The sequence below is a fragment of the Martes martes genome (genome assembly GCF_963455335.1).
Source record: "Martes martes genome assembly, chromosome: 8".
Lineage (NCBI taxonomy): Eukaryota > Metazoa > Chordata > Mammalia > Carnivora > Mustelidae > Martes > Martes martes.
The window spans coordinates 91565107-91591214 of NC_137895.1; the positions used below are offsets into that span (position 1 = coordinate 91565107).

A 26108-nucleotide genomic window follows, 5' to 3' on the forward strand; every position below is an offset into this window, starting at 1 on the left:
CCCAGACAGTTAGCCAGACTGATAAGTCCTCTGGTCCCCTAAAGATCTGATACTGCTATCCTCACCGGACTGGACTACCGGACTCACAGCTACACACACACATAGCCAGAGGAAGAGCTGTTCAGTCCTCTTTAACGAACATGGAGTTAGCCTTTATTAAGCACAAATGTGCCAGACATTGTGCCCTGCACTTCACAAAAAGTATTTCATTTAATGCAAACACCCTGCGGGACGAGTATTAACCTTATTGAGCAGATGGGGAATCTGAGGCTCAATGAGGTTAATTAACTTGCCCAAAGTCATAAGCAAGTAAATGTGATTCTTAAAGGGTTCCAAAGCCCTTGCTCATTTTACTGGCCATGCCCTTTTCTTGCACTTTGTCTGGGAAGAATGGGACCCAGGCATTTAGCTTCCCAGCTGTTGCCACCCATCAGCCAAGGTCCTGAGGGATGCCTTCCTTCTACTGCTGTCTTCCAGACAGTAGATAACACAGTTGGAAGGTGCTGTGTAGGATGAGCGAAGGGATGTATAGAGTTGGGAGCTGACCCAGAGTTAGGGAGTCACTGCCCAGGAGGGTAAGAGCACAGAGGAGTGGTGGCTGGAGCTGGGACCTTTCAAGCCCTGAAGTCTATTGTTCATCCCCCTGCTGCAGCCCCCGCAGCCTAGGGAGCCTTTGACTCCTCTCAGGCCTCTGGGCCGGTGACATTACCAGGGAATGGAAGGGTGGGGGAGCCTGTGGCTGAGGGGCTAATGTCCAAGATAGGGTCTCTGGGTGGGTGGTCAGTGTTCAAGGTGGTACCTATGGCTGAGGAAGTGGAACCCACGGTGGTTCCTATGGCAGAGTGGTCAGTGCCTGAGGATGAAGAAGTGGCATCTCCACCTGACAGAGTGGGGTCTGAGGTCTGGGGATGACAGTGCATCCAGTGGTGGGCAGTATCTCTGGGATAGCCTTTCTCTCCTCGAAGCTGCCTGTTAAGACGCCAGTATTGTTTACCCTTGAAGAAATAGACCTGGCCATCCCGCCAGCTCATAGCAGCAGAGGGCTGGTTTGGCGCTCCGGTAAACAAGCCTTTGATTGGTTTAGGGTAGTGGCTGAAGTCAGTTCGGGCCAGCTCGTCCCACTGCCAGTACCCGGAGCCCTAGGAGTAGGGTGGGTAGGGAGAAGAAGAGGATAAGGAGAGAGCTTAAGGATCCCCACATCTACCCCCAGCTGCAAATGATCTCTCTTCAAGAGCAAGTCCACTTCTCAGTGTGAGGTAGCCCACCCCTCCTAAGAAGGGATTTGCCCTTGCTTTGAACTCTGTACCTTAAAGAGGAACACCTTTTGGTTGAAAGGCCAATAGAGAGCTGCATCCAGGTTGGGTTCTACCCTGTTCAGTTTCTTGGGGAAGCCAGGAGACATCTTGAAATTAATATAGCGCCACACCTTGTCTCCTGAGAGCAGGCAAGGAACGAACATGTTATGTCTGTCTCCAGGTGATAGCTTTTGGTTCTCCCATTCCACCCTTCCAGAAACTTCTCATCTCTCCCTCCCTTTTATGGCTTCTTTAATCGTAGGCCCTCCTCAGGTAACACACCCACGGTAAACCAGTCTCTTTTACCCTTAAAGAAGTGAATCCATTGTGTTCGAGGAGAGTAGACAGCAGCATCTAGGTTTCCTGGGAGCCCCTCCCAAAGGGCAGACACTTGGAACAAGGGACCCAGCCCTGAATCGGTCACCGTCCACACGTAGTCCCCCTTGAAGGCATAAGTCTTCCCGCGGGGCCCTGAGGGTAAAGTGTGGACAAGTCAAAAAGACTTGGGTCAAATAAAGACTTACGGGCACCGCAGGCAGGCTGATAATTTGCTCTCCTCCCACAGGCTGGGCCTCAAAACTTCATTCGACTTTAATTTAAAGAGAGGATTAAGGTAGAGAAGGAAGGCTCCGTGTTCAGCCTCTTTGTTATTCAGACCAATTCAGCTCTGAGTCACTCAATAAAACAAAAACCCTGCAGATAGCTCACCTTTGGGGACCTCACCTCCCATTCCAAGTAGCTTCCAAGTTGTCCTCCTATGCAGGTATGATACCTTCTCTAATAGACATTCTAGGAAATAGAGTTTTCTTCACTTTGCTGTATTACCAGATATGTTTTGGTGGCCCTTATAGGGAAGCCACTGAGGTAAATGCCCACCTAGCCCACCTTCAATTTGGCTCTGAAGCCTTTGCCACGTGCCTTCTTCCACGGCCACTAACCCCTGTCTGGTATCTAACCTCTTCCACTCATGCTGAGGTCCCACGTCATTCCCATTTGTCCAGGTCTCAAGATCAGTGGGCTGCTGCCACTGCCTGCCTATAGCCTGGAGGGGAAGGGCCTCACCCAACATCATGGCATCCAGGTCACCACTGCAGGGGTCTGGCATGGGACTGGGTTCTGTGGGTACATGTGGTACAGTGGGGAGCTCCACCTCTTCTTCCGCATCTTCTATCTCTGGGTTCTTCTTCCCTGCAAGGCCACATAATGCTGCTCAAGGAGAGAACTCACAGCACCTGGCCTCCCCACTCTTCCATAAGTTTGCCTCAGAGTCCCCATAGAAAGTGGAAAAGGGAATCCTAGAGAATTTCTCTTGGTGGGAGGCAAGATCATATTGATATCGACAGGAGACACATTTTAGTTTTGAGAGGCACCAGAAAGGAGGAAGGAAGTTTGCTGGAACACTGATTCTTCTTCATCCCCAAGAACGGGTAAGAGGAGAGAGAGTCCTGAAAGGAAGATCAGACATGGAAGTGTCAGAAAAACAACTCCCGAAAAAGAAGAAGCCTAAATAACTGGGCAGGAGGAAGAGAAAGAAGCCAAGTCATTTCCCACCATGGAGGTTAGACCAGTCTCTTCAGCCTGAAGAGATGCTGGTCACACTGACCTCAGGATCACTAGGGGTCATAATTAGCTGTAACCTGAGGGAAAAAAACTAACCGTAGAGAGCCTGAATCCCTGCCACATCATCTGGGTGCAGCTTGAAGTGGGGCCGGTAGCCAGCATAGACAGGAGCCATGAGGGCCTGCGTATATCGAGAGTGCCCAAGCCCCAGGGCATGGCCCAGTTCGTGGGCTGCAATGATACGCAGGTTCACCCCCCGGTAAGTCCTCTCAGTCCAGAGTTCATCTTCATCAAAGTGCACACTGCCCAGCTCTGGGATGTCAGCATGGGCCAGGACCCTCCCTGGACAAAGACAAAGGTGGACAGGAAGGAGGTCAGAGTCTCCTAGGCTAAAGCATCCCCTGCATGTTATAAACCCCAATTTCTCCATTCCCTTAAATTTCCAGCTGTATTCAGTCTCTCAGATGCCTCTCTCTCAATTTTCACCTCCCCTTGTCATCACCCAGTTCTCTCTGCGTTGTCCATCCCTCTGTCTCTATACTTCTCAACCACTCTCTTCTCTCTGGCCCAGTCCTCTCTGAGGGGTGTCTTGAGCAGGGGAACTTAAACCAAGGACTAAAGCATAAGCTTCAAAGAGGAAACTTGGTAAGACCCCAGGGAGGTGACCAGCTGCTCTCTAAGAGAATGTTAGAAGGTGGTTAGAGAGTGTAGGGTGCAGTTGGGCATAGGGAGCAGCCTGAACATTAAGGTTGCAGAATCACTGGCTCAATGGGACAGAGGTCATCTCAAATGTCTGTGAGGTGGGAACCGAGAGCTGGTGCCTACCAGGCCCATCAAAGGAATTAGAGCAGTATGGTGTCTGACGGCCATGGAAGGAGAGGCGGATGTCAGCGAAGCCAGCCTGCACCTCCCGGAAGGTCAGGGGGGCCACATTGCTCCAGTACTGGAAGGCTTGAAGCAGGGCAGCCCGGGCTGTGTGGGGCGGGAGGGTGGAAGGCAGGTTCAAGATGCGGAAGGTCAGGTGCTTCTTTCTCCAGCGGCCTGATTATGGGACGGAAAATAGATTATAAACAGAGATCCTCTGCCAACCCCAAAGAGCTCCCCTGAGTCTAGGCATTTGCTCAAAAAAGTTATGTCTCCAGGCAGGCAATGATCAGTTAATCACCAGGTGATCATCCATTCAACGCTGAGCTGGACCAGCCTGTCCCAATGCCACCTGTACTCCAGAGCTATGCCACAGCCTCCTTTCCCTCCCTTTCCCAGTCTCAGTCCTCACCCAGCAGGAGGTATTTAAGGGTCTTCTGGTTGAAGGGGTCCTCCAGGCCACAACGGGGCTGCCCCATGCGGGCCCTTGTGGCATCATCCAGCTGACCTGAGACTGGCAGCTCAGATGCTTCCTGAAAAGCTCTGAAAAGAGGGAGAGGGATGGGCCCAGCAGGGCAGGGGAGTCTGGAATGACTGGAAACTGGGGATAGCTCTTTGGCCCCTTCTGCCCACAGTGGTAGGTGACAATGGCACAGGATCTCTAAAACTGATGGGGTCACTCCCGTATCCAGTCTTCATAATTAGGACTTTCTCTTCTGTTCTGCAGAAATAGCAATACTCCAGCTTCACCTCCCCACCTTCAGTCTCTTATTTGGGTAAGGTTTCCCTCAGGTGTAGCCTTCTTCCCTTACCGCAATTTCTAAACTTCGTCTGCTCTGGGGAAGTGCCCCGCCCCCTGCTCTGGAGGTTCTCCCACCACTGGTCCAACCGGAGAGCCTGTCCTCCCTTAGCCTTCTCCTCCTGGCTGGACTCCCCTCCCAGCCCAGCCTGCTCTGGGGCAATTTTGAAGCTCAGGCCCTGCAGGCACTGTGGCTTTTCAAGGAACTGTGAACACAGCTGAGAGCAGAAAGAAAAACTACCCATTAGATCCAAAATAGGGAAAGAAAACTTCAAAATAGAAATAAATGCTGAATTAAATGTCCACAAAAAGCAACATCATCCCAACAACTCAACTCCAAATCAACTCGACTCATAGTTTTATCTGTAAATTATGCTTCATGTGGGATGTCGCTAATAGTGTATTGGATACAATGTGGAATGGAGCCTCCAAAGGGATGCTCAGGGTCTAAGAAGATCCAATGACTGCTCCTCATCTTTGAATCCCCATCTCATTCCATGCCCCACCCCCCCAAGAGTGATAGCAACCCATTCCCTAGCTCCCCAACATGGATTGGGGTCAGGCAGAAGTGGGCCTGGTGAGAGGAAGGGATGGAAAAAGAAGATGGAAAGATGACCTTGCAACCTTGACCCTTAATAAGGCATGTGCCTTATGACCTCTCACCTCAGAGCCTCCATAATATCTTCTGGCCTGAAGTCATCAGGTCCTTCTAGAGGCTTCTGTAGGTACCCATATTGCAACAGGTAATCCTATGATGGGGGTCACAGTAAGCAGAATAAAAAGGGAATGAGTCTCAGGGTAAAACTTCTCAGTGGCCTAACAGACCCATGAGGATAGGAGGGGACAGACATGGAAGGACTAAAGGAAGGGCATCTCAGGGAAGGGGCTCAGGTGGAACAAAGACAAGAAGTGTGAGATGGGTGGGAGTAGATCATGGAGCAGAAGAAGGAAGAGAAAGGCAGGTTGAAGGTCAGGAGGGAGGCTTGGGTGGGACTGTGGCATAGTACCCCAATCCCTTCCTGGGCCTGGGTCCCTCCTTCCCTGGAGGACTCACCACTGCTGTCTCTTTCCCTGCAGGCCCCAGGGCCCGGCCTGAGACTGTCATAGGGAGTAAGAAGCCCAGCCACAGCCACTGCCAGTCCATGGTCGAACCAGGCAATAACTTCAGAGGCCGTCTGGGCCTTCTGCCCTGAGATCTCTGGGAACTTGGGGGAGCAGGATTGTGGGGGGGCACTCCTGCCTCCAGTTCTTTCCACTCTCCAGTCTCTGGCCCTCTTTATAAAACTTCAGAGGAGGGAAATTGGGGGGAGTGGCAGTGGGAGGTGACTCAGCCCAGAGATATGTTGCAATTCACCATTAACCCCTGCCCTGCCACAGAGCTTCTGTCAAGAAGAGCCCCCAACCCATTCCCACAGAGTCCTCCCCTGGAGATGGGAAGACTTTTCAAACTGTCCTGGGGGTGAGCATCCTGGCAGTAGGAGAAGCAGAATCCCAGCAGAGACCAGGATAGGGACCATGGCTATCCCCTGGAGTTGGACATTCTTGTGCCCCAGGAACCTTGGGGCAGCAAACTCCTCATCTTCAACCTTCATAGGTCCCTGTCTGTAAAACGATAGGAAAAAAAAATAAAACTGAAGGGTAAGGGAGCAACTTAGGTGCTCGGGTTTCAGGACCCTGGGATTATGACCTGAACCAAAGGGAGCAGATTTACCGACCAAGCCACTCAGGCATCCATTTGTTTGGTTTTTGGTTTGCCTCTTGTTTTTTGTTTTTGTTTTGGTTTTTTGTCCACTTTTTATAAGAGGAAATGGAGACCCAGAGAGGGAACTTGACTGAGCACATGAAGCTCCCAACTGATCTGGCTAGATTCAAATCACTCTGCTGACTCCATAACCGATCATAACCCATACTCTTTCCATCCACCACACTGATGACTCTCAGTTTTGTTCTTCAAATGTTTAGGAGCCACTAAGGATTCCACTCTCATTTATGCGTCACACATTTGCATATCCTTCAAATGCACAAAGAAGTAAGGACAGGACTGGGAGAAAGGGTTACTGAACTCACATTCTCAGTAGGACCCCAATGCCAAGCCCTTTTGCATATGCTATGCTATAAGACTGGCAGGCTTTACAGGGGAACCCTTCACACTCCTGGGTCATGGTGGGGGATACTACTGACTCACATTGTTGCCCTTGATGATGCTGAGCCCTTGACCCACCCAGCCCTCAACTGGGTAATAATCAGGTGACTAAGTCCCAAATGGCCAGTGACAGGCAAGGAAGGACAGAGACCTTCTGACCAATAAGTGACAAAGGCCATGACTGAGGCCATCATCAAGGCTGATGTCCCCAGGAAATGACGGGGTTTAGGAACCAGCTCTCCTCTCACTCAGCTCACTGCAGGGTTCTTTCGCAACTTTGTTCTTCTCCCCCCCTTTCCACCCTCCACCCCTCACTCCCTCCTTTTTTGAGAACAGGACATGGTCCAGTTGAAAATTATAATTTTTTTCTGATTAAAGTTTTCTCTTGGGTGCCTGGCTGGCTCCGTCAGTTAAGCGTCTGCCTTGGTCTCAGGTCATGATTCCAGGGTCCTGGGATGGAGTTCCACATTGTCGGGCTCCCACTTAGGGGAGCTTGTGCTCCCCCTGCTTGTGCTCCTTTGCTCTCCGTCAAATACATAAATAAATAATATCTTTAAAAATAAACAAATAAGTACATTTTTCCTTTTTCCTGAATAGAAGTTGTTCTTCGCTCATTGTAGTAAATTTGGAAAATACCAAAATAAACAAGGAAGAACATGAAAGCCACCAGTAAATGTTACCCAGAAGAGACTCACTCGTAACAATTTGACCCATTTTCTTGCAACTCTGTGGCTTTGAGTTCAGCTCTAGCTCTAGCCTGTCTGGACTCAGCCCCTAGGGACTGGGGCTGGAATGGAAGAGAAAGCAATAAGAAATAGTAAAATAATAATAATAATAATAACAACAACAACAATAATAATAGTGATGATGATGGTGATGATGGAGGAGGGACAGGAGTTGAGACTGAGGGGGAGAGAGGAGGATACAGACAGGGAGGATGTGAGAGAAAGAAGTAAGATGAATGTGATAGCTGATCTCCTTCCCTTTAGGCACCTCCTGTGAGGGGTAAAAAAAAAAAAAAAAGGAGCAGGGAGGACACTTCAAAACCTGTGACAATATGTTAGTGAGAGATGATTACAAAAGGTGGGCACTCACTCTGGCATGGAACCACATCTAGAAACTAAGGAGCCAGGAGAGAATAGAGTAAAATAATAAAAGCTGTGAAATAGTTTACCTCATTTACCCTCAACAACAGGGCTGGTATTAATACCTTCTTACGGAAAAAGAAACTGAGTTTCTGAGGTTGCTTCAGGTCACACAGCTAGGAAGCAGTTGAACCTCAGGCTCAACCTGTGATGATCTTTGCAGCCTCCCAAGAGTTTCCGCAGGCACCCAGACAAAACCCCCTAGAGCCAGGAGCTGCAGGGGGGCACATGCAGAAGGACAGATGACTAACCGGTCCCATAGTGACATAGTGGCCACCCCTATCCACCAACCCCCCACCCCTTGAGCCAGGCTGACCCAGCTCTTTTTCCCTCTGAATTTGTCATCTCTCGCTGCGGGAGATATGGGGATGTGTGCAAAGGGTTAGGACATGTGCTCTGCCTGCCCCAAAAAGAGAACTTGATTCTGAGGGAAGAACTCCTGCATTCCTTGGCTTGCTTGCTCCCTTCCTGCAAACTAGTTTCCCTCTCTATCCACAGAATGTGGTCATAGAGTTGTGTATGGAAATATTTTTAATTAAAATATTTTAAACCATAACAGGAGGAAGTAGGTTAGATTCTTAGAGTATTTTCTAGTGATAGGGGTGGGAAGGGGGTAATAGGGCTATGGGTTGTATGGCGAAAGTTTGTCAGGAGTCTCTTAGTCCAAGAAAAGTGGGTCTCTAAAAACACCACCCGCCCTCTCTGACAGCCACCCTTACCCGAATGGGGTGGCCCCTAGGGGCTGGACATCCTGTTGTAAAGAGCAAGTCTGGGACCTGAAACTGGAAACTGGAGGTGAGAAAAACATAAGTTATAACTCACCAGCCCAGACACTGCTCTTGATTTAGAGAAATGCAGTCTTAGCTTCTGGCCTGTTTCCCCTGAGCCCTGAGGGAATCAGGAGAGAAGGAACTTTCCCTGGCTGAATGGGATTGAGTTTTCCAAGCTGTTACCCTGGAAACCACTGTTTTTAAGAGGACCCTCCCCCAACACACACTCCTTTAATTAGTCATGAGTTTCTAGAAGCCAGATGGGAAACCATGGCCTGAGTTGCGCACAGCTGGAACTGGTTAGTGACGAGAGAAGTGGGAGGGGTTTGGGGATGGCTCAGGGGCTGCACTAGCACAATCTGTTCCCAGGATGCTCCAGACTTCCTCAGGCCCCCTACAAGCACTTCCCCATCACAAACATTTCCACCCACCTACAGCTCCTCAAACACACACGTACTCAGGCACTGGCCCGAACTGGCTCAGTTGAGAGGATATCAGACCAAATCCTTACGTTCTCCCATTCTCCAGTTCCTGTCAAAGTGTGAGGAAGACCAAGATCTGCTCCTTGTTTCCAGTGTACAGGAGAAGGTACCATTCCCCAGGACTCTTCTAGAGATTGCTGGAGGCTTCTGCTGGTTATCCCATTACCCAGTACAGTGTCAAAGGGATGCTTGAAGGGATCAATTCTAGCCTCTGGAGTAAGGAGGGAGTAGAGGAATAAGAAGCTCAAGTTGAGGCACCTGGGTGGCTCAGTAGGTTGGGTGCCTAACTCTTGATTTAGACTCGGTTTATGATATTGGGGTCTTGGGATCAAGACCCTGCCTCAGGTTCCATGCTCAGTATGGAGTTTCCTTGTCCCTCTCCCTCTGCTCCTGCTCCCATGCTTGCACTCTCTCTCTTTCAAATAAATAAAATATTTTTTAAAAAGTGATTAAAGGGGAAGGGGTGCCTGGTGGCTCAGTTGGTTGAGTGGCTGTCTTTGGCTCAGGTCATGATCCCGGGGTCCTGGGATCAAGCCCCTAGTCAGGCTCCCTGTTCAGAGGGGAGTCTCCTTCTCCCTCTGCCTCTCCCTCCTGCTTGTGCTCTCTTTCCCTCTCTCAAATAAATAAAATCTTCAAAAAAATAATTAATTAAAGGGGAAAAAACTTAAATGTTCTTTCAGCATCTAGGATGATAGGGAAATGATGGTAACACAAAGGATTTTTGCTTCTTCTGGAAATGACTGCCTTTTTCTTAATGAAAACCAAACTATCTTTATTGTTTTTCCCAATGGCAGTGGGATGTGGGGAAGTACTTTGGCTTCCTGCCCTCACTTTGTGACCCCAAGAAACAGATCTGTCCTCATGTTTGGGAACTGTCATGAGCCTGGAAAACTCATGTTTGGATCCCTTTTTTATTGGCAAAAGGCTTTGATAGGGGGTTGGCAAAGGAAATAGTTCAGCACTGACTTCCCCTTTTGAAAAGGGTAGTAACTGGATGGGGGAAGGAGACCTAGGAATAACCCAATTCTGCTTCTGCCAGGCCAGCAACTGCAGAGAGACTAGTGGGGTAAGAAAGCACCCCTTAAGGGTGGAGGCACATAGGGAGAAGGTTCTCCTCTATGCCCCTTGTTTTGTTCCTAACTTACTTAAGAAGGATAGTGGAGGGTTGACCAGTGTGGTTATATTTTCGTTTTTTAGTGAATTCATTAATTTGACAATGGGGAAAGGATCAACATAGTAAACAAGTATATCCTGCATACAGTGAGCAAAAAGAGATAAGGATTTTATTTTTTAAAGATTTTGTTTATTTATCTGTCAGACAGATCACAAGTACGCAGAAAGAGAGAGGGAAGCAGGCTCCCTGCCAAGCAGAGAGCCCAATGCGGGACTTGATCCCAGGACTCTGAGATCATGACCTGAGCCGAAGGCAGAAGCTTAACCCACTGAGCCACCCAGGTGCCAAGAAAGAGCTAAAGGATTTTAAAGTGTCAAAGGGGCAAGGGGCACCCGGGTGGCTCAGTCAGTTAAGTGTCTGACTCTTGACTCTGGCTCGGGTCCTGATCTCAGGGTCATGAGATTGAGTACCACAACGAGCCCCACGTTGAGTTCCCTGCTCAGCATGGAATGGGCTTGAGAGTCTCTCTCTCTCTCTCTCTCTCTCTCTGCCTCAGCCCCTCTCTGATCCTGTGCCTGCTCTCTCTAAGGTAAATAAATAAATCTTTAAAAAAATAATAATAAAGCATCAAAGGGGCAAAGTTCCAGTTTGAGTTCAAGCTGCAAGCAGGTTTGCCATAATAAGCATTATCCCTAGGCTGTGAAAGAAGTTTTTGAAATGGGAAATAGAAAAAGATAATTGAGAAAGAAGACTGTTGATCCTAAAGAACATTATATTCTATATATAGTTTTGTGTTTTTTTAAGATTTATCTATGCACTTTTATTTAGAGAGAGAGCACACAGAAGAGCACGGGGGAGGGGCACAGGAGAGCACAGAGGGAGGAGAGAAGTGGACTCCCCACTGAGCATGGAGCCCAACATGGGTTAGATCCCATGACCCAAAGATCATGCTCTGAGCTGAATTCAAGAGTCGAAGGCCCAACGGACTGAACCACAGGCACCCCATGTATTCTCAGATTTTTTATCCAGAAGCTATTCTTAAGGATGTGTATTCTTGCTTGTTGCCCATTGTCCACTAGGAGTGTGTGTGTGTGGTGGGGCGGGGGGGGGGGGAGGGAGGTTGTTATAGGAGTGATGCTTCCCTGTTGTAAAAACTTGAGATGATACCTAACTGCCTGCCTTCAAAAAGGAAGCCAGATATTGATGGATAGAAGCACAGTGGGAGGAAAGATTTGAGAGATGTTTGGAAACCAAGAGCTAGAACAGATGGAGAAATATCTATTTGATCACTGGCCACAAATTGAGGCTGGTCCCTGATGAGAGTAGCCATGGTGGTCAATAAGATAAGAGAAAGAAATGAGAAGCAAGCATGTTAGCCCTCTACTATGAGGCCAATGGGAAAGGTCAGTGACAAAAGAGTGTGAAAAAGAAGTGAGTAAAAGATTGGAGAGTTGAAGGAGTGTAAGAAGCTAAACCTAGCTTGGGTTAATCTGTCATTCATTGCTTCACTTTTTATCAGTGAATTTATCAGTGCTTCTAAAACTTTTCCACCAATATTCCCCAGGTAGATTATGAAAATATATGGTCAGAGGGTAAAGGTATATGTACATAAATGCAGTGGTTACTTCTTTGGGAAATTTGCCCATCTCACAGTGATCACCCTTCTCTGTCCCCCTTCCACATGGTTAAATGGGTGACTGCCAGCAGCCATATTTATGCTATGTAAAAACTCTGCCCTCCAGACCAGCTAACTGAACCAGAGATAGATAACTGAGTCAAGCGGATTTATTCCTCCCCACCTCCTAGGAACTGGGCCTGACAAAGAAGTAAGTTAGTCTCTTCATGTGACTGGATCTGAAACATGTAAAGCTCAGGCAATGAGTTATGGCTATATTTCCCCCCCTCTGAGGACACAGAACCAGAAGAAGCCTATTGTTAGGAAAGCCCAAAACAGGTGGTCAGAGGCAAGATAAGAGGAGAGAGAGGAAGAACATACCTGGATTCATGGTATTATCTCTTTGATGGTCCCACAAAACCAGATGCATCCTTGCTCTTGACTCTTTGTAACCCAATGTGTATGCTCAATAATGGCCCAAAAATATGTTCATGTCCTAATCCCCAGAACCTCTAAATACGTTCCCTTACATGGCAAAAAGGACTTTACAAGTGATAAAATTAAGGGTCTCGACATGGGGAAATTCACATGAAAAAGAATCTAGACACAGATCTTAATCAACTCAAAATGGATCATAGAACTAAATCTAAGCATAAAACTATAAAACTCCTGGGAGAAAACATAGATGACCTTGAGCATGACAAAGACATTTCAGGGACAATGCCAAAGGCATGATCGATGAAAGAAACAATTAATAAGCTGAACTTCAGTAAAATTAAAAACTTCTGTGAGAAAGACAACGTCAAGAGAAAAAGAAGACATACCACAGGGTGATAGAAAATATTTGCAAAAGACACATCTGACAAAGGACTAGTATCCAAAATACACACACACACACAAAACTCTTAAAATTCAGTAATAAGATGGGGCACCTGGGTGGTTCAGTCAGTTAAGCTTCCAACTCTTGTTTGTAGCTCAGGTCCTAATCTCAGGGTCATGGGATCAAGCCCTTGAGTCAAGCTCTGCATTCAGCGGCGAGTCTGCTCAAGACTCTCCCTTCTCTCCCTCTGCCCCTACCTCCCCTTAAATAAATAAATAAAATCTTTTTTTAAAAAAAACCTCAATAATAAGAAAACAAACTACCTGATTTTTAAAAAATGGGTGAAAGACCTAGACATTTCATCAAATAAGATATACAGATAGCAAGAAAGCATATCAAAAGATGTTCAACATCCTATATCATTAGGGAATTACAAATTAAATCTACAAGTTATCACTATATACCAATTAGAATGGCCAAAATCCAAAATACTGGCAACACCAAATGCTGACAAGTATATGGAGCAACAGGAACTCCCATTCATCCACTGGTGGGAATGCAAAATGGTCCAGCCACTTTGGAAGACAGATTGGCAGTTTCTTACAAAACTAAACATACTCTTACCATACAATCCTGTAATCACATGCCTTGGTGTTTATCCAAATGAAGCCAAACTTATGTCCGCACAAAAACCTGCACGTGAATGTTTATGTGCAGTTTTACTCATAATTGCCGAAACTTAGAAGCAATCAAAACATCCTTCAGTAAGTGAATGGATAAATAAATTGTAATACATCCAGACTATGGGATATTTTTCAGTGGTGAAAAAATTGAGCTATCAAGCCAAGAAAACACATGGAGGAACCATGTTATTACATGTTAGCATATTACTAACTGAAAGAAACCAATCTGAAAAGGTTACATATTACATTCTGGAAAAGGCAAAACTACAGATACAGGTTGCCATGGGTTGGGGAAAGGAAGGGACAAACAGGCAAAATACAGATGGCTTTTAGGGCTGTGAAACTATCATGTATGGTACTACAATGGTAGATACATGTCATCATACATTTGTCAAAACCCGTAGCACATTCAACAGCAAGAGTGAACCCTAGGGGTGCCTGGATGGCTCAGTGGGTTGAGTCTCTGCCTTCTGCTCAGGTCAAGATCTCAGGGTCCTGGGATTAAGCCCCCCATTGGGCTCTCTGCTCAGCAGGGAGTCTGCTTTCCCCTCCCCCTCTGCCTGCCTCTCTGCCTACCTGTGATCTCTCTCTGTCAAATAAACAAATAAAATCTTAAAAAAAAAAAAAGAGTGAACCCTAATGTAAACTATGGACTGCAAGTGATAATGATGTGTCAATATAGGTTCAACATTGTAATCACTGTGATTGGGATGTCAATAGTGAGGGAAGTTTTGCATGTGTGGGGGTAAGGGGTATATAGGAACTCTCTGTACCAAATCAGCCTTGCTGTGAACCTAAAATTGCTCTAAAAAAATAAAGTTTATTAATTTAAAAAAATTACTAGTGTATATATGGGAATAAATATAAGACGACCCTTCCAAAGTTAGAAATAATATTACCCATTAATCAAAGAAACAACCTTTTTTAAAAAATTAGCACATATAATAAATAGGATATTTCAAGTCAGTGAGGAAAGAGTAGATTTTTCAGTGAATAGAATTAGGGTAACTATTTGCCATTGAAAAAGAAAAGCTAGATCTTATGTCATTAAATGAACTCAAATAAATTACACATCAAGCAGTGATTGAAAGGCAAGTTATTGAACCATAAAAGTATTCTTTAAAGGTGTTCTTAAGCATGAAGCAACACCCAGAAGCCATTATGATCAAATAAACATTTAAAATTCAGAAATAGAGGGGGCCTGGGGCGCCTGGGTGGCTCAGTGGGTTAAGCCTCTGCCTTCGGCTCAGGTCATGATCTCAGTGTCCTGGGATCCCCCGCGTCAGGCTCTCTGCTCAGCAGGGAGCCTGCTTCCCCCCCCTCTCTGCCTGCCTCTTTGCCTACTTGAGATCTCTGTCTGTCAAATAAATAAATAAATAATCTTAAAAAAAAAAGAAAAAGAAATAGAGGGGGCCTGAGTGGTACAGTTGGTTAAACATCTGACTCTTGGTTTTGGCTCTGTTCGTGATCTTGGGGTCCTAGGATTGGACTCAGGGTGCTCAGCATGGGGTCTGCTTTTGAATCTCTTTCCTTCTCCTTCTGCCCCTCCTGCTCATGCTCGCTCTCTCTCTCTAAGGTAAATAAATGAATCTCCAAAAAAAATTGTAAATTCAGAAATAGAAAAAAAAATCAGTTTGAAAAGTTAAAAAAAAACAGTTAAACATGCACATAGAATACTCTCTCCTCAAAAATGCTAGTAAAGGAGCAATGTGGGGGGGTTTGGGGGGTAGGAGAAGAAAAAATGAAAGAAGATGGGATCGGGAGGGAGACAAACCATAAAAGACTCAATCTCAAAAAACAGACAGGGTTGCTGGGGGGAGAGAGGACGGGAGAGGGTGGTGGGGATATGGACATTGGGGAGGGTATGTGCTATGATGAGTGCTGTGAAATGTGTAAACCTGGCGATTCACAGACCTGTACCCCTGGGGATAAAAATACATTATATGTTTATTAAAAAATTTAAAAATTAAAAAAAATGCTAGTAAAGGAATAAAAAAAAAACAAACCCACAAGGACAAGGAGAGTAGGAAAGAAGTCAACAGTCTATGGGAGATGATACATTTTGGAAGAAGGAAATCCAATAGAGGAGGGACAACTTCACAATTTGGAGTAAGTTGAAGCCTAAATACACACAGTGGATGAAACCAATAAGAAGCCAACCAATTTACAACCCCACCCTACCCCTCATTCCAGAAGCCTCAGATCTTGGAGGCACCAGTCCCTCGCACCACAGTGGAAAAGGACAGTTTATATAGTTTATATAAGATCCCCTTTCCCATGTTTCCGCAGCCAGGTAACTTCCTCGGGGAACTTTCCAGGAGGAAATATGAAGTTCTTCCTCCAGGGAAATTGAGCCAGAGGACCCAGAGGAGAGCAGGACATGAAATCAGACTGAAAACAGGGGTTTAAGTGAAGGTCACCGTATTCATTTCCCAGGACAGCACTCTCAAATTACCATAAATTTGGTGGCATTAAAACAACAGAGATTTATTCTCTCATAGCTTGGAGAACAAAAGTTCAAAACCAAAGTGTCAGCAGTCACATGCTCTCCAAAGGCTCTAGGGAAGAATGTATTCCTTGCCTCTTCAGCTTATGGTGGCTCTAGATGCGGCTTATGGCTGCATCACTCCAATTTCGGTCTCGAGCTTCACATGGCCTCTCTCCTATAAGGATATGTGTAATTACATTAGGTCCACCCAGATAATCCAGGATAAACTCTTCTTTAGATCATTAATTTCCTTACATCTTCCCATACAAGGAAATAGTCACTCTTGCTATATAATATTGACAGGTTCTGGGGACTAGAAAGTGAATGTGTCTTGTGGGGGGTGTATTTTTTTGTGTTTACCGCAGTTGCTACACTGAAGCGTTGAGACCCCTCTTCCTTCCCAGCTGCTGGCACCTAGCAGCCACAATTTTACCTACTACACAGAAAACTGGAGTGTTCTCTGGAGAGACTGAGTAGCTCCAGAGAAACTTAACAGCTACTGATACTTGGGATCCCCTCAACAAAAAGCCATTGCCTGCTCACCCCACAGTGAAACTTAGATCTATCAACATACCTTTGAAACACACAGAGCTTCTAACCGTTTTTGGTTGTTTTTCTGTTTTTTTTTTCTTCAGTTCCAAACTCTCACAGATAAATGGACAGTCACAATTCACAGTTCGCAAGATAAACTGAGAAAAGCTTCCAATATGGAAAACTGAGACCAAAACAAACAACAGGAAAGGAGGGGCGGGACTTGGAAAAAAACAAAGGGACTAAACAACAGGAAAATCTTTATATATATATATATATATATATATAATTCATATCTTCAGAAAGATTATAAAAACAATACCATGAAACAAGTACAGGATACAATTATTTTTAAAAGATTTACTTATTTGAGAGAGAGCACGCATGCGCAGGCCAGGGGCAGAGGGAGATTGAGGGGGAGGGACACAGACTTCCTGCTGAGTAGGGAGCCCAAAGCAAGCTCAGTCTCACAACCTGAAGATCATGACCTGAGCCAAAACCAAGAGTTTTTTTGTTTTTTTTTTTTAGCTTAATTTAAAAAACCCACTGACTGAGCCATCCAAGCACACCCAGGATTCTTTAAAAATCTTTAAAAATAAAAAAAAGAAAGAAGTCATGAAAATTAAAAATTTGATAGCCAAAAAAAAAAAAAATTCCCTTAGAAAAGTTCAAAGTGGGTGGTGGGGATATGGACATTGGGGAGGGTATGTGCTATGATGAGTGCTGTGAAATGTGTAAACCTGGTGATTCACAGACCTGTACCCCTGGGGATAAAAATTCATTATATGTTTATTAAAATAAATTAATTAATTAAAAAAAAAGAAAAGTTCAAAGTTAAAGTGAATGAAATCTCCAAGAAAGTAGAACAAAATGGCTGACAATAGGATGAAAATGCTGGGGCACCTTAGTGGCTCAGTCGGTTGGATATCTGCCTTCAGCTCAGGTTGTAATCCCAGGGTCCTGGGATCCAGCCCTCCATCAGGCTCCCTGCTTGCTGGGGAGCCTGCCTCTCCCTCTGCAACTCCCCCTGCTTGTTCTCTCTCTCTCTCTCTGTCAAATAAAAATATTTTAAAAAGATATGATGAAAAGGCACAGAGGTGTGTGGCTGGCTCGGTGGAGTGTGTGGCTCTTGATCTTGGGGTTGTGGGTTTGAACCCCATGTTGGGTGTAGAGATTACTTAAAAAAATAAAATCTTATAAAAAAAAAAAAAAGAAGTGGGGCATCTGGGTGGCTCAGTGGGTTAAGCCTCTGCTTTCGGCTCAGGTCATGATCTCAGGGTCCTGGGATGGAGGCCTGAATCTGGCTCTTTGCTCAGCAGAGAGCCTGCTTCCCCCTCTCTCTCTGCATGCCTCTCTGCCTACTTGTGATCTCTGTATGTCAAATAAATAAATAAAATCTTTTAAAAAAATAAATAAGGAAGTGTAAAGGCATAAAAGCTCAAGTATCAGTCCAAGAGAGAACAGAGAAATAAGGGAATAGAGAAATAAGGAGGAGGAAATTATTGACTAAATAATTTAAATAATAATAATAATAAAATAATAATAATAATAATAATATAATGATAATATAATATAATAATAATAATTTTAAAATACACCAATCACATCATCACCTTAAAGAGAGGATCCCGAAAGATTTCAAAGAGAAAACACAGGTCATGTATAAAGTATTGGGAATCAAATGACATCTGTTTTCTCAATGCAGCATTGAAGGCAGAAAATTTTGTTAGAAACATCTTAAATCTTAAAAATGAACATCACCTGCTACCAAACAGGTCTGATAGTTTTAAGTGAACTGAGATAAACCAGGCAGCTTCTGAGCATGGAACAGAAAGCTATGTTTAAGAAATTCAGTGGAACCCTTGAGAGAAATTCCATAGTGAGAAAGTAGCCTTAATCTAGGTAAGGGTCACCAACTCAGTCATAGTCTTTCAAAAAAAGTTAGTTTTTGGGCGCCTGGGTGGCTCAGTGGGTTAAGCCGCTGCCTTTGGCTCGGGTCATGATCTCAGGGTCCTGGGATCGAGCCCCGCATCCGGCTCTCTGCTCAGCGGGGAGCCTGCTTCCCTCTCTCTCTCTCTGCCTGCCTCTCTGTCTACTTGTGATCTCTCTCTGTCAAATAAATAAAATAAAATCTTTAAAAATATATATATATAAAAAGTTAGTTTTACATGGCTTTCTGGCTTGTTGACATGAATATTACTTAATAAAAATCGGATTGCTAAAACTCTGATTCTTTCCCATCAAATTCACACGTTACCCATATATATTCCATTAGTCATTTTCAATACTTTGACTTTCATTAAAAATATCTGAGCTTTAAGGGCACGTGGGTGGCTCAGTCAGTTGGGCATCCAACTCTCGGTTTCCACTCAGGTCATGATCTCAGGGTCACGAGATCGAGCCTCCAGTTGGGGCTTGGCACTCATCGGGGAGTCCGCTTGAGATTCTCTCTCCTTCTGACCCTCCTCCACTTGCACACAAGCACATGCTCGCCCTCTCTCTCTCTCTCTAAAAGACATAAGTAAATCTTTTTTAAAAATCTGATTTTTAAAAGGAGGAATGTAGGATATATAAGTCAATACAATAATCTCATTTGTCTAAATAAGCTATTAACACGTTTGCTGCAGCATTGTTTTTATTAATAAAATGTTGGAAATACTTTGAAGAGCCATATGAGTGAACTGGCTAAATAGATATTGATACATAAAGGAATAAAGTACAAGCATTAGAAAGAATGAAGTAGGGGCACCTGGGTGGTTCAGCGGGTTAAGCGTCTGCCTTTAGCTCAGGTTGTGGGATCTAGCCCTGTGTTGGACTCCCTGCTCAGTGGGGAATCTGCTTCTCCCTCTGCCTGTTCCTCCCCACAACCTGCTCCTGTGTGCACTCTTTCAAATAAATGAATAAAATGCTTAAAAAAAAAAAAAAGAATGACGTAGCTCTAAATTATAGTATCATGAAAGATTTCCATTACGGTATTCAGTGAAAAAAGTAAGTTACAGAACAACATGTATAATGTGAAACCATTTATGCAAAAAAGCAAAAATATAACCAGGTGGTTGAAAGTGTGAAAGGATATTTACCAGTATCTGAGGAGCGGCTGGAGAGAAGGCAATTTCTACTTTTTGCTTTATACCTGTCTATGATATTTGAAATGTTTTTACTATAAGTATGAATCAGGTTGTAAAATAAAGAAAAATGCAAGCCTAGGAAAAGACAATAAGCATACAAAAGGTACACATAGGAAAAGAAAATGCATATTTATATTTTTCATTATGATCCTTTTAAAATTTATTATGTTTAGAATTTTATATCATGGGATGTATTATATACACTTTTTAAATAAAGTAAATTTTCTAAAAAACACACACAAAACAAAACAATGACAACAACAACAACAAAATGAAGCCAGAAAATAAAGATGAAATGCCTTCAAAATTCACATGGAAATTATTTTCAATCTAGAATTTGATACCCAAACCATAAACTAAGTGTGAGAGTAGAATAAAGAAAGGCATCTTCATGAATGTAAGCTCTCAAACAATTTATCTCCTATGTGCCTTTTCTCAGTAAAGGTGTTCTCCACCACAAAGAGGAAGTAAGCCCAGAAAGAGGAAAACCTGAGATCAAGGACATGGGAATTTACACATGAGACAGGTGAAAATCATTCCTAGAATGATGACAAAGAGAAGTCCCAGGACATCAGCTATGTAAGTCATCCAGAGAGCAACCAGTGCAGACTAACAGGCACAAAGGTAGGTTCCAGAGGATGTCACTAAGCAAAAAACAAACAAACAAAAAATGGAATCAATAGATTATCTAAGACATTCGATCTTGTGAAAAATTTCACTGAGAGATCACTGGAAGTTGTAGGAAGAATTGGGCCTAGCAGAACTGGGCAGAGGTAGACTTACCATAAGCTAATGAATTCTAAGCTTCAGGGCCCTTCACCTACATGAATCCTTTACAAGGTTCTATGACTAATTTGTTCCAAAAGTATGTATTCTACTTAAATGGACCTGTCAAAATGCATAAACTTTATATAAAACCTTTATCTCCCCTACTGGTGATTTTCAAATTCCCTAATTCATTCTGCAGTTGATAGCTATGATTTTTCTAAAAAAAAAAAAAAAAATTTTTTTCCCAAGTTATCTGACTCTTGATTTCAAGGTCATGAGTTTCACTCCCAGGCTGAAGCCTACTTAAAAAAATTTTTTTTCTCTTATTAATTATTAGGTCCTTTACAAGTTAGAATATATGTTTGATATTTTCCTCTATTTATAAAGTTTTAGGAATATTTAGTTAATAACCTAGAAACCTCTAAAAGTGACCAAGTTTTTCTTTGTTTGCTTTGGGGTTTTTATGATATAATTACAAAATAAATATATGTGTGTGTGTGTGTGTGTGTGTGTGTATGTATGTGTGTGTGTGTGTGTGTGTGTGTGTGTATATATATATATATATATATATATATATATATATATCAGGGCCACCTCTGTGGCTCAGTGAGTTAAGTGTCTGTCTTCAGCTCAGGTCATGATCCCAGGAGCTAGAAAAAAAAAATCTGTGCTCAGCAGGGAGTCTGAGTCTCCCTCTCTATCTGCCCCTCCTCCCCCAGTCCTGTATGCTCTCTCTTCCTTTCAAATAAATAAATTAGGGGCGCCTGGGTGGCTCAGTTGGTTAAAGCCTCTGCCTTCGGCTTAGGTCCTGATCCCAGGGTCCTGGAATCCAGCCTTGCATTGGGCTCTCTGCTCAGCAGGGAGCCTGCTTCCCTTCCTCTCTCTCTGCCTGCCTCTCTGCCTACCTGTGATCTCTGTCTGTCAAATAAATCAATAAAATCTGAAATAAATAAATGAATGAATGAAATCTTTAAAACATATATATATATTTATTTATTTATCTAGTATCTCAAAAATTTTCTTTAAGTCCCTTTTAATCACTACTCCCCAAATGTAACCACCATCTTAACTTCTAACAGTAGTAATTGGTCTTGCTCATTTTTGTATTTGATGTAAATGTAATCAGTATGATTTCTTTTTTGTTTTGGTTTTGGTTTTCTTGTTTGTTGTTTTTTTGTGGGGTTTGTTTGTTTTTTGTAACAATATTTTTTTAAGAGTGAACTTTCTTTAGTATTCCTAAACTGTAAATAACGGGAAACTGAAGTATCAAAGGAAACACATCAGGGATCATATATAACAGACAAAAACCTTTAAATTTTCTTATTGCCTTTATACAATCAATGCATAATATTTAAGTAAAACTTAATTCCTTATTAGGCAAACAATTTTGTATATGCTGCTTCTCTTTATGTTTCTGTGCCTTTATTTTTTGTTTGACTTTCAGTAATTCTGCCTGGATAACTTTATCTTCTGGTGCTAGCTTTCTTAAGATCAGCCAATGCTTGATGGTATTCTTTTAATCCTTGCCATCCTTGAGCTCTAGGGTACAATGTTTTGATATTTGATGGGTCAATTTCAAGAGCCTCCAAACAGCTGTCAGTTGCTCCCTGCCAGTTTGACATCTTCAGTTTACAAGCACCAATATTCAGCACACAGTTTAAACCTATCGGTAGCAGCTTCAATCTATCTGCTTTCTCAACAACAGTCTTTGAACCTGCCACATGTCTTAAAATATTCGTATATTTTTTAATGGCCATCTCCCAGTTCTGGGATTTGAAAATAGTATTTCTGCTGTTTTTAAGTCTTCTGTTGTTAATAAAATTTTATCTATATCTTTTAAATCCATATCTGTAACCTCAGAGTAATCTGGATGACTGTCATCAGAACCATCTTTTGGGAATATGACCCAATCATCCCTTCCTTCAATTCTTTGCATTCTGCAATAATGCACAAATTGGCAGGTTTTTCACCTTTCATGTCTGCATTGTCCAGTATCCTTGCCACACCAATTCCTTTAATTACTGGGTCAAATACCACCTATCTCCCACCCAAATGAAGAGTTGAAACTATCGTGATAAAGAACTGAGAATGATTTGTATTGCGGCCTTCATTGGCCATGCTCAGTAAACCTTCCTGATTATGCTTATAATAGAAATTTTCATCTTCGGGGGCATCTGGGTGGCTGAGTCAGTTAAACCTCTGAGTGAATCTCAGTTCAGGTCATGATCTCAGGGTCAGAAAATGGAGCCCCACCTCCGGCTACACGTTCAGTGGGAAGTCTGCTTGAGACTTTCTTCCTCTCCCTCTCCCTTTGCCCCTCCCCCAACTTTTGCTCATGCCCTCTCTCTCTAAAATAAATAAATAAATCTTTTTTAAAAAGAAAAAAAGGGGGGGGCACTTGGGCAGCTCAGTGGGTTAAGCCTCTGCCTTCGGCTTGGGTCATGGTCTCAGGGTCCTGGGATCCAGCCACACATGGGGCTCTCTGCTGGGCAGGAGGCCTGCTTCCTCCTCTCTCTCTGCCTGCCTCTCTGCCTACTTGTGATCTCTGTCTGTCAAATAAATAAATAAAATCTTAAAAAAAAAAAAAGGAAAAAAAAAAAGAGAGAAATTTTCAGGGTGCCTGGCTGGCTCAGTAGATTTTCATCTGCCTTTGGCTCAGGTCATGATCTCAAGGTCCTGGAATAGAGACCACCATTGGGCTCCCTACTCAGTAGGAAGTATGCTTCTCTCTCTCTGCTCATGCTCTCAGTCCCTGTCTCTCTCTCTCTCTCTCAAATAAATAAATAAATAAAATCTTTAAAAAAATAAATTTTCATCCTCAAATTTTTCACCATAAATACTTTCTCTACCAGTCCCATTTTGGTATGAGAAGTCTACACCTTGAGTCATATTCTTAATAATTCAATGGAAAGGGCATCCATTGAAATGGAGAGGTTTCCCAGTGGTGGATCCAATGCCTTTTTCTCTTGCACACAAGGTACAAAAATTTTTTGCAGTTTTTTTTTTTTTAATTTTTTGCAGTTTTGAGTACAACATCTGCAAACAACTCTAAGACAGTCCGACCAACTTGCTCCCCTCCAATATCCACATCAAAGAAGACTTAGGGGTTACTGGGGTTGAAGGGCATAGTTTGGGGGGATGGGTGTAACATTTTGAGTTACAGATGCATTTGGGAGCAGACTCCTATTTCTTTTTAATTAAAAATCTCTTTTATATATATTTATTCTCCTATGTACTTAGAAAAATATTTTGGGTGATTAGTATCCTAGGTCAAATTGTCCCCACAAGAACACTTTGACAATTTATACCATGAGAAGTAAGAATGTATCCATTTCCCTGATACCACACTGAGCTCTTTTTTTTTCCCCTTAATAACATAAGAATAAAATGTATCTGGTTTTTTACTTTTCATTTCTTTCTTTTCTTTCAAAGATTTTATTTATTTATTTGACAGACAGAGATCACAAGTAGGCAGAGAGGCAGGCGGCGGGGGTGGGGGGAAGCAGGCTCCCCAAAGAGCAGAGAACCCAATGTGAGGCTCGATCCCAGGACCCTGGGATCATGACCTGAGCTGAAGGCAGAGGCTTTAACCCATTGAGCCACCCAGGTGCCCCTTACTTTTCATTTCTGATAAAGAAACATTTCACATAGGAAAACAAAGATAACAATACAAGTCAGAAGACAATGGAATGACACCTTTCAAGTAGTAAAAGAAAAAATGTCAACCTAGAATTCTACATCAAGTGAAAATTGAATTGTTTTCTTATTTTTGACTATGACAAAGTAACTGGCTCAGACTAGCCCTCCCACCACACACATACACACACACACACACACACACACACACACACACACACCCCTAGAAAACTGCACAAAATATATGAAACTACTGTTTTAAGATATTGGGCAAAGGCAGCATAAGATTGTGATCCCTAAGAGAAAAGGAAAAACCAAATTATGTGTACCTTCCAATTATCCCAACTATCTGACCATAATTTCTCATCAGATTATATCTATCACCTATCTATCTATCTATGCATATCTAACAAGGATGGGAAATCCAAGCAGAGTACACTGATTTTGTTAAGGTGAGAAGACAGAGTTTTTATTTGGAGGAGGCTGAGAAGGCTGGATTCTGTGGGAGAGTACTAGAGAGAAGGGAGCTATGCAAAGAAAGAGCTCCACAAATTTACACAGAGGTCCTGTGAGTCTTTGGCTGAACAGTAGGCTGCACATGCATGGCATGAGAGGGGAGACTCCTTGAAACTGGTCAAAAACCAACTACCAGGTAAACTGTAGGGAAATTATAAAGTGAATAATTACTGGAGCTTACACAGGGATGGAAGAAATTAGAGTTCTAACCAGTCAGACTAGAGAGACCATGTCAAATATTCAGAGCATTCATTAGCTACCTAAAAAAAGCTATGCCTTAGGAGTGGACTCCTACTAACTCAAGAGTAAAGCTACTCTAGACCTGCCCTAACAAAGTTTAGAAACTTGCCTCAAAAGTATCAAGTTGATATGCAAGTACATTAACTGCCTGTCAGAACAAAGCCCAATAGGCTTTAAGAAAGACAATAAAATCCAGAAATTCCACAATGTAACATTTAGAATGTCCAGTGTCTAGTAAACAAGTTCCGTCCAACCACTAAATAAATAAATAGATAAATAAGCAAATTTAAAAAAAATGTGATCTATAGCCAGGAGAAAAATTAGACAGTAAAAACAGACCCAGAAATGATAGAAATTATGCAATTAATAGGTAAAGTTTTCAAAACATCTGTAATAAGTTCAAATATTTAAAGAAAACCATGAATCCAATGAGGAAAGATATAGAGACTATACAAAAGAAATGAAAAATACCCTTGTATGGCCTTAACAGAAAATTAGATGATGAAGCTGAAAAGATCAGTGAACTTGAAGACATAAAATAAGAACTATGTTAACTGAAGCACAGAGAGAAAAGAAAGCTGGAGAGGAAATAAGGAGAGCTTCAGTCATCTGTTGGATGATATCAAGCATTCTACCATATATGTAATTTGGAGCACTGGAAACAAGGAGAGCAGAAAAGAATATTTACAGAAATTATGGCAAAAAGTTCACAAGATTTAGTGAAGAAATATCAACATCCAGATCCAAATAATCTGATGAACCTCATGCACAATAAACACAAAGAAAATTATACCTAGACACAGCATAATGAGATTGCTGAACACCAATGATAAAAAGGAAATTTGAAAAGAAGACAGTGAAAGAGATACAAATACTGAAGCAAAATGGGGCGCCTGGGTTGCTCAGTGGGTTAAGCCTCTGCCTTCCGCTCAGGTCATGATCTCAGGGTCCTGGTATCAAGCCCCGCATCAGGCTCTCTGCTCATCGGGGAGCCTTCTCCCCACCCCCGCCAGCCTACTTCTGATCTCTGTCAAATAAATAAATAAAATCTTTTTTAAAAATAAAAATAAATACTGAAGCAAAAACAAGTATAAACATTAACTTCTCATCAGAAACGCTTGGGGGCGCTTGGGGCGCTTGGGTGGCTCAGTCATTAAACGTCTGCCTTCGACTCAGGTCATAATGCCAGGATCCTGGGATTGAGCCCTGCATCCGGAACCCTGCTCAGCTGGGAACATGCTTTTCCCTCTCCCACTCCCCCTGCTTGTGTTCCCTCTCTTGCTGTGTCTCTCTCTGTCAAATAATAAATAAAATCTTTAAAAATAAAACAAAACAAAGACATTCAAGACAGAAGATGGTGGATTGACACCTTTAAAGTGCTAAATGAAAAAAGTATTGACTTATGATAGTATTTTCAGTGGAGGTAAAAATGAAAACAAAAAACAAATTTTAAGACAAACAAAGCTGAAAAAATTTATCGCTTACATTACCAGAAATGTCAAAGGAGTTTC

General features: G+C 43.1%; 1 protein-coding gene and 1 pseudogene across 2 annotated transcripts; both read right to left on the minus strand.

Annotated features, from left to right (window-relative positions):
* Positions 1–126: 126 nt before the first annotated feature.
* On the minus strand, positions 127–5772 carry MMP19 (matrix metallopeptidase 19). The gene is made up of 9 exons (XM_080810862.1): positions 5573–5772; positions 5182–5267; positions 4132–4262; positions 3681–3896; positions 2952–3197; positions 2358–2483; positions 1602–1766; positions 1307–1434; positions 127–1139 (listed from the first exon to the last, which is right to left on the minus strand). The coding sequence occupies exons 1-9, from the start codon at positions 5660–5662 to the stop codon at positions 684–686; spliced, it is 1644 nt and encodes a 547-aa protein (XP_080666988.1). The 5' UTR covers positions 5663–5772; the 3' UTR covers positions 127–683.
* A 15806-nt stretch (positions 5773–21578) lies between these two features.
* Positions 21579–23356, minus strand: LOC308347419 (peptidyl-prolyl cis-trans isomerase D-like; annotated as a pseudogene). The gene is made up of 2 exons: positions 23022–23356; positions 21579–22367 (listed from the first exon to the last, which is right to left on the minus strand). The product of its transcript is annotated as a peptidyl-prolyl cis-trans isomerase D-like (transcript).
* Positions 23357–26108: the final 2752 nt, after the last annotated feature.

Excerpts from the sequence above, each read along its gene's own strand:
- MMP19 (XM_080810862.1), bottom strand. The coding sequence starts at position 5,662 with ATGGACTGGCAGTGGCTGTGGCTGGGCTTCTTACTCCCTATGACAGTC. Across the intron at positions 4,263-5,181 it reads GATATTATGGAGGCTCTGAG|AGCTTTTCAGGAAGCATCTG; the intron begins GTGAGAGGTCAT and ends CCCTCTTTTCAG. Across the intron at positions 1,767-2,357 it reads CCTGGATGCCATGATGTTGG|GGCCCCGCGGGAAGACTTAT; the intron begins GTGAGGCCCTTC and ends CTTTACCCTCAG.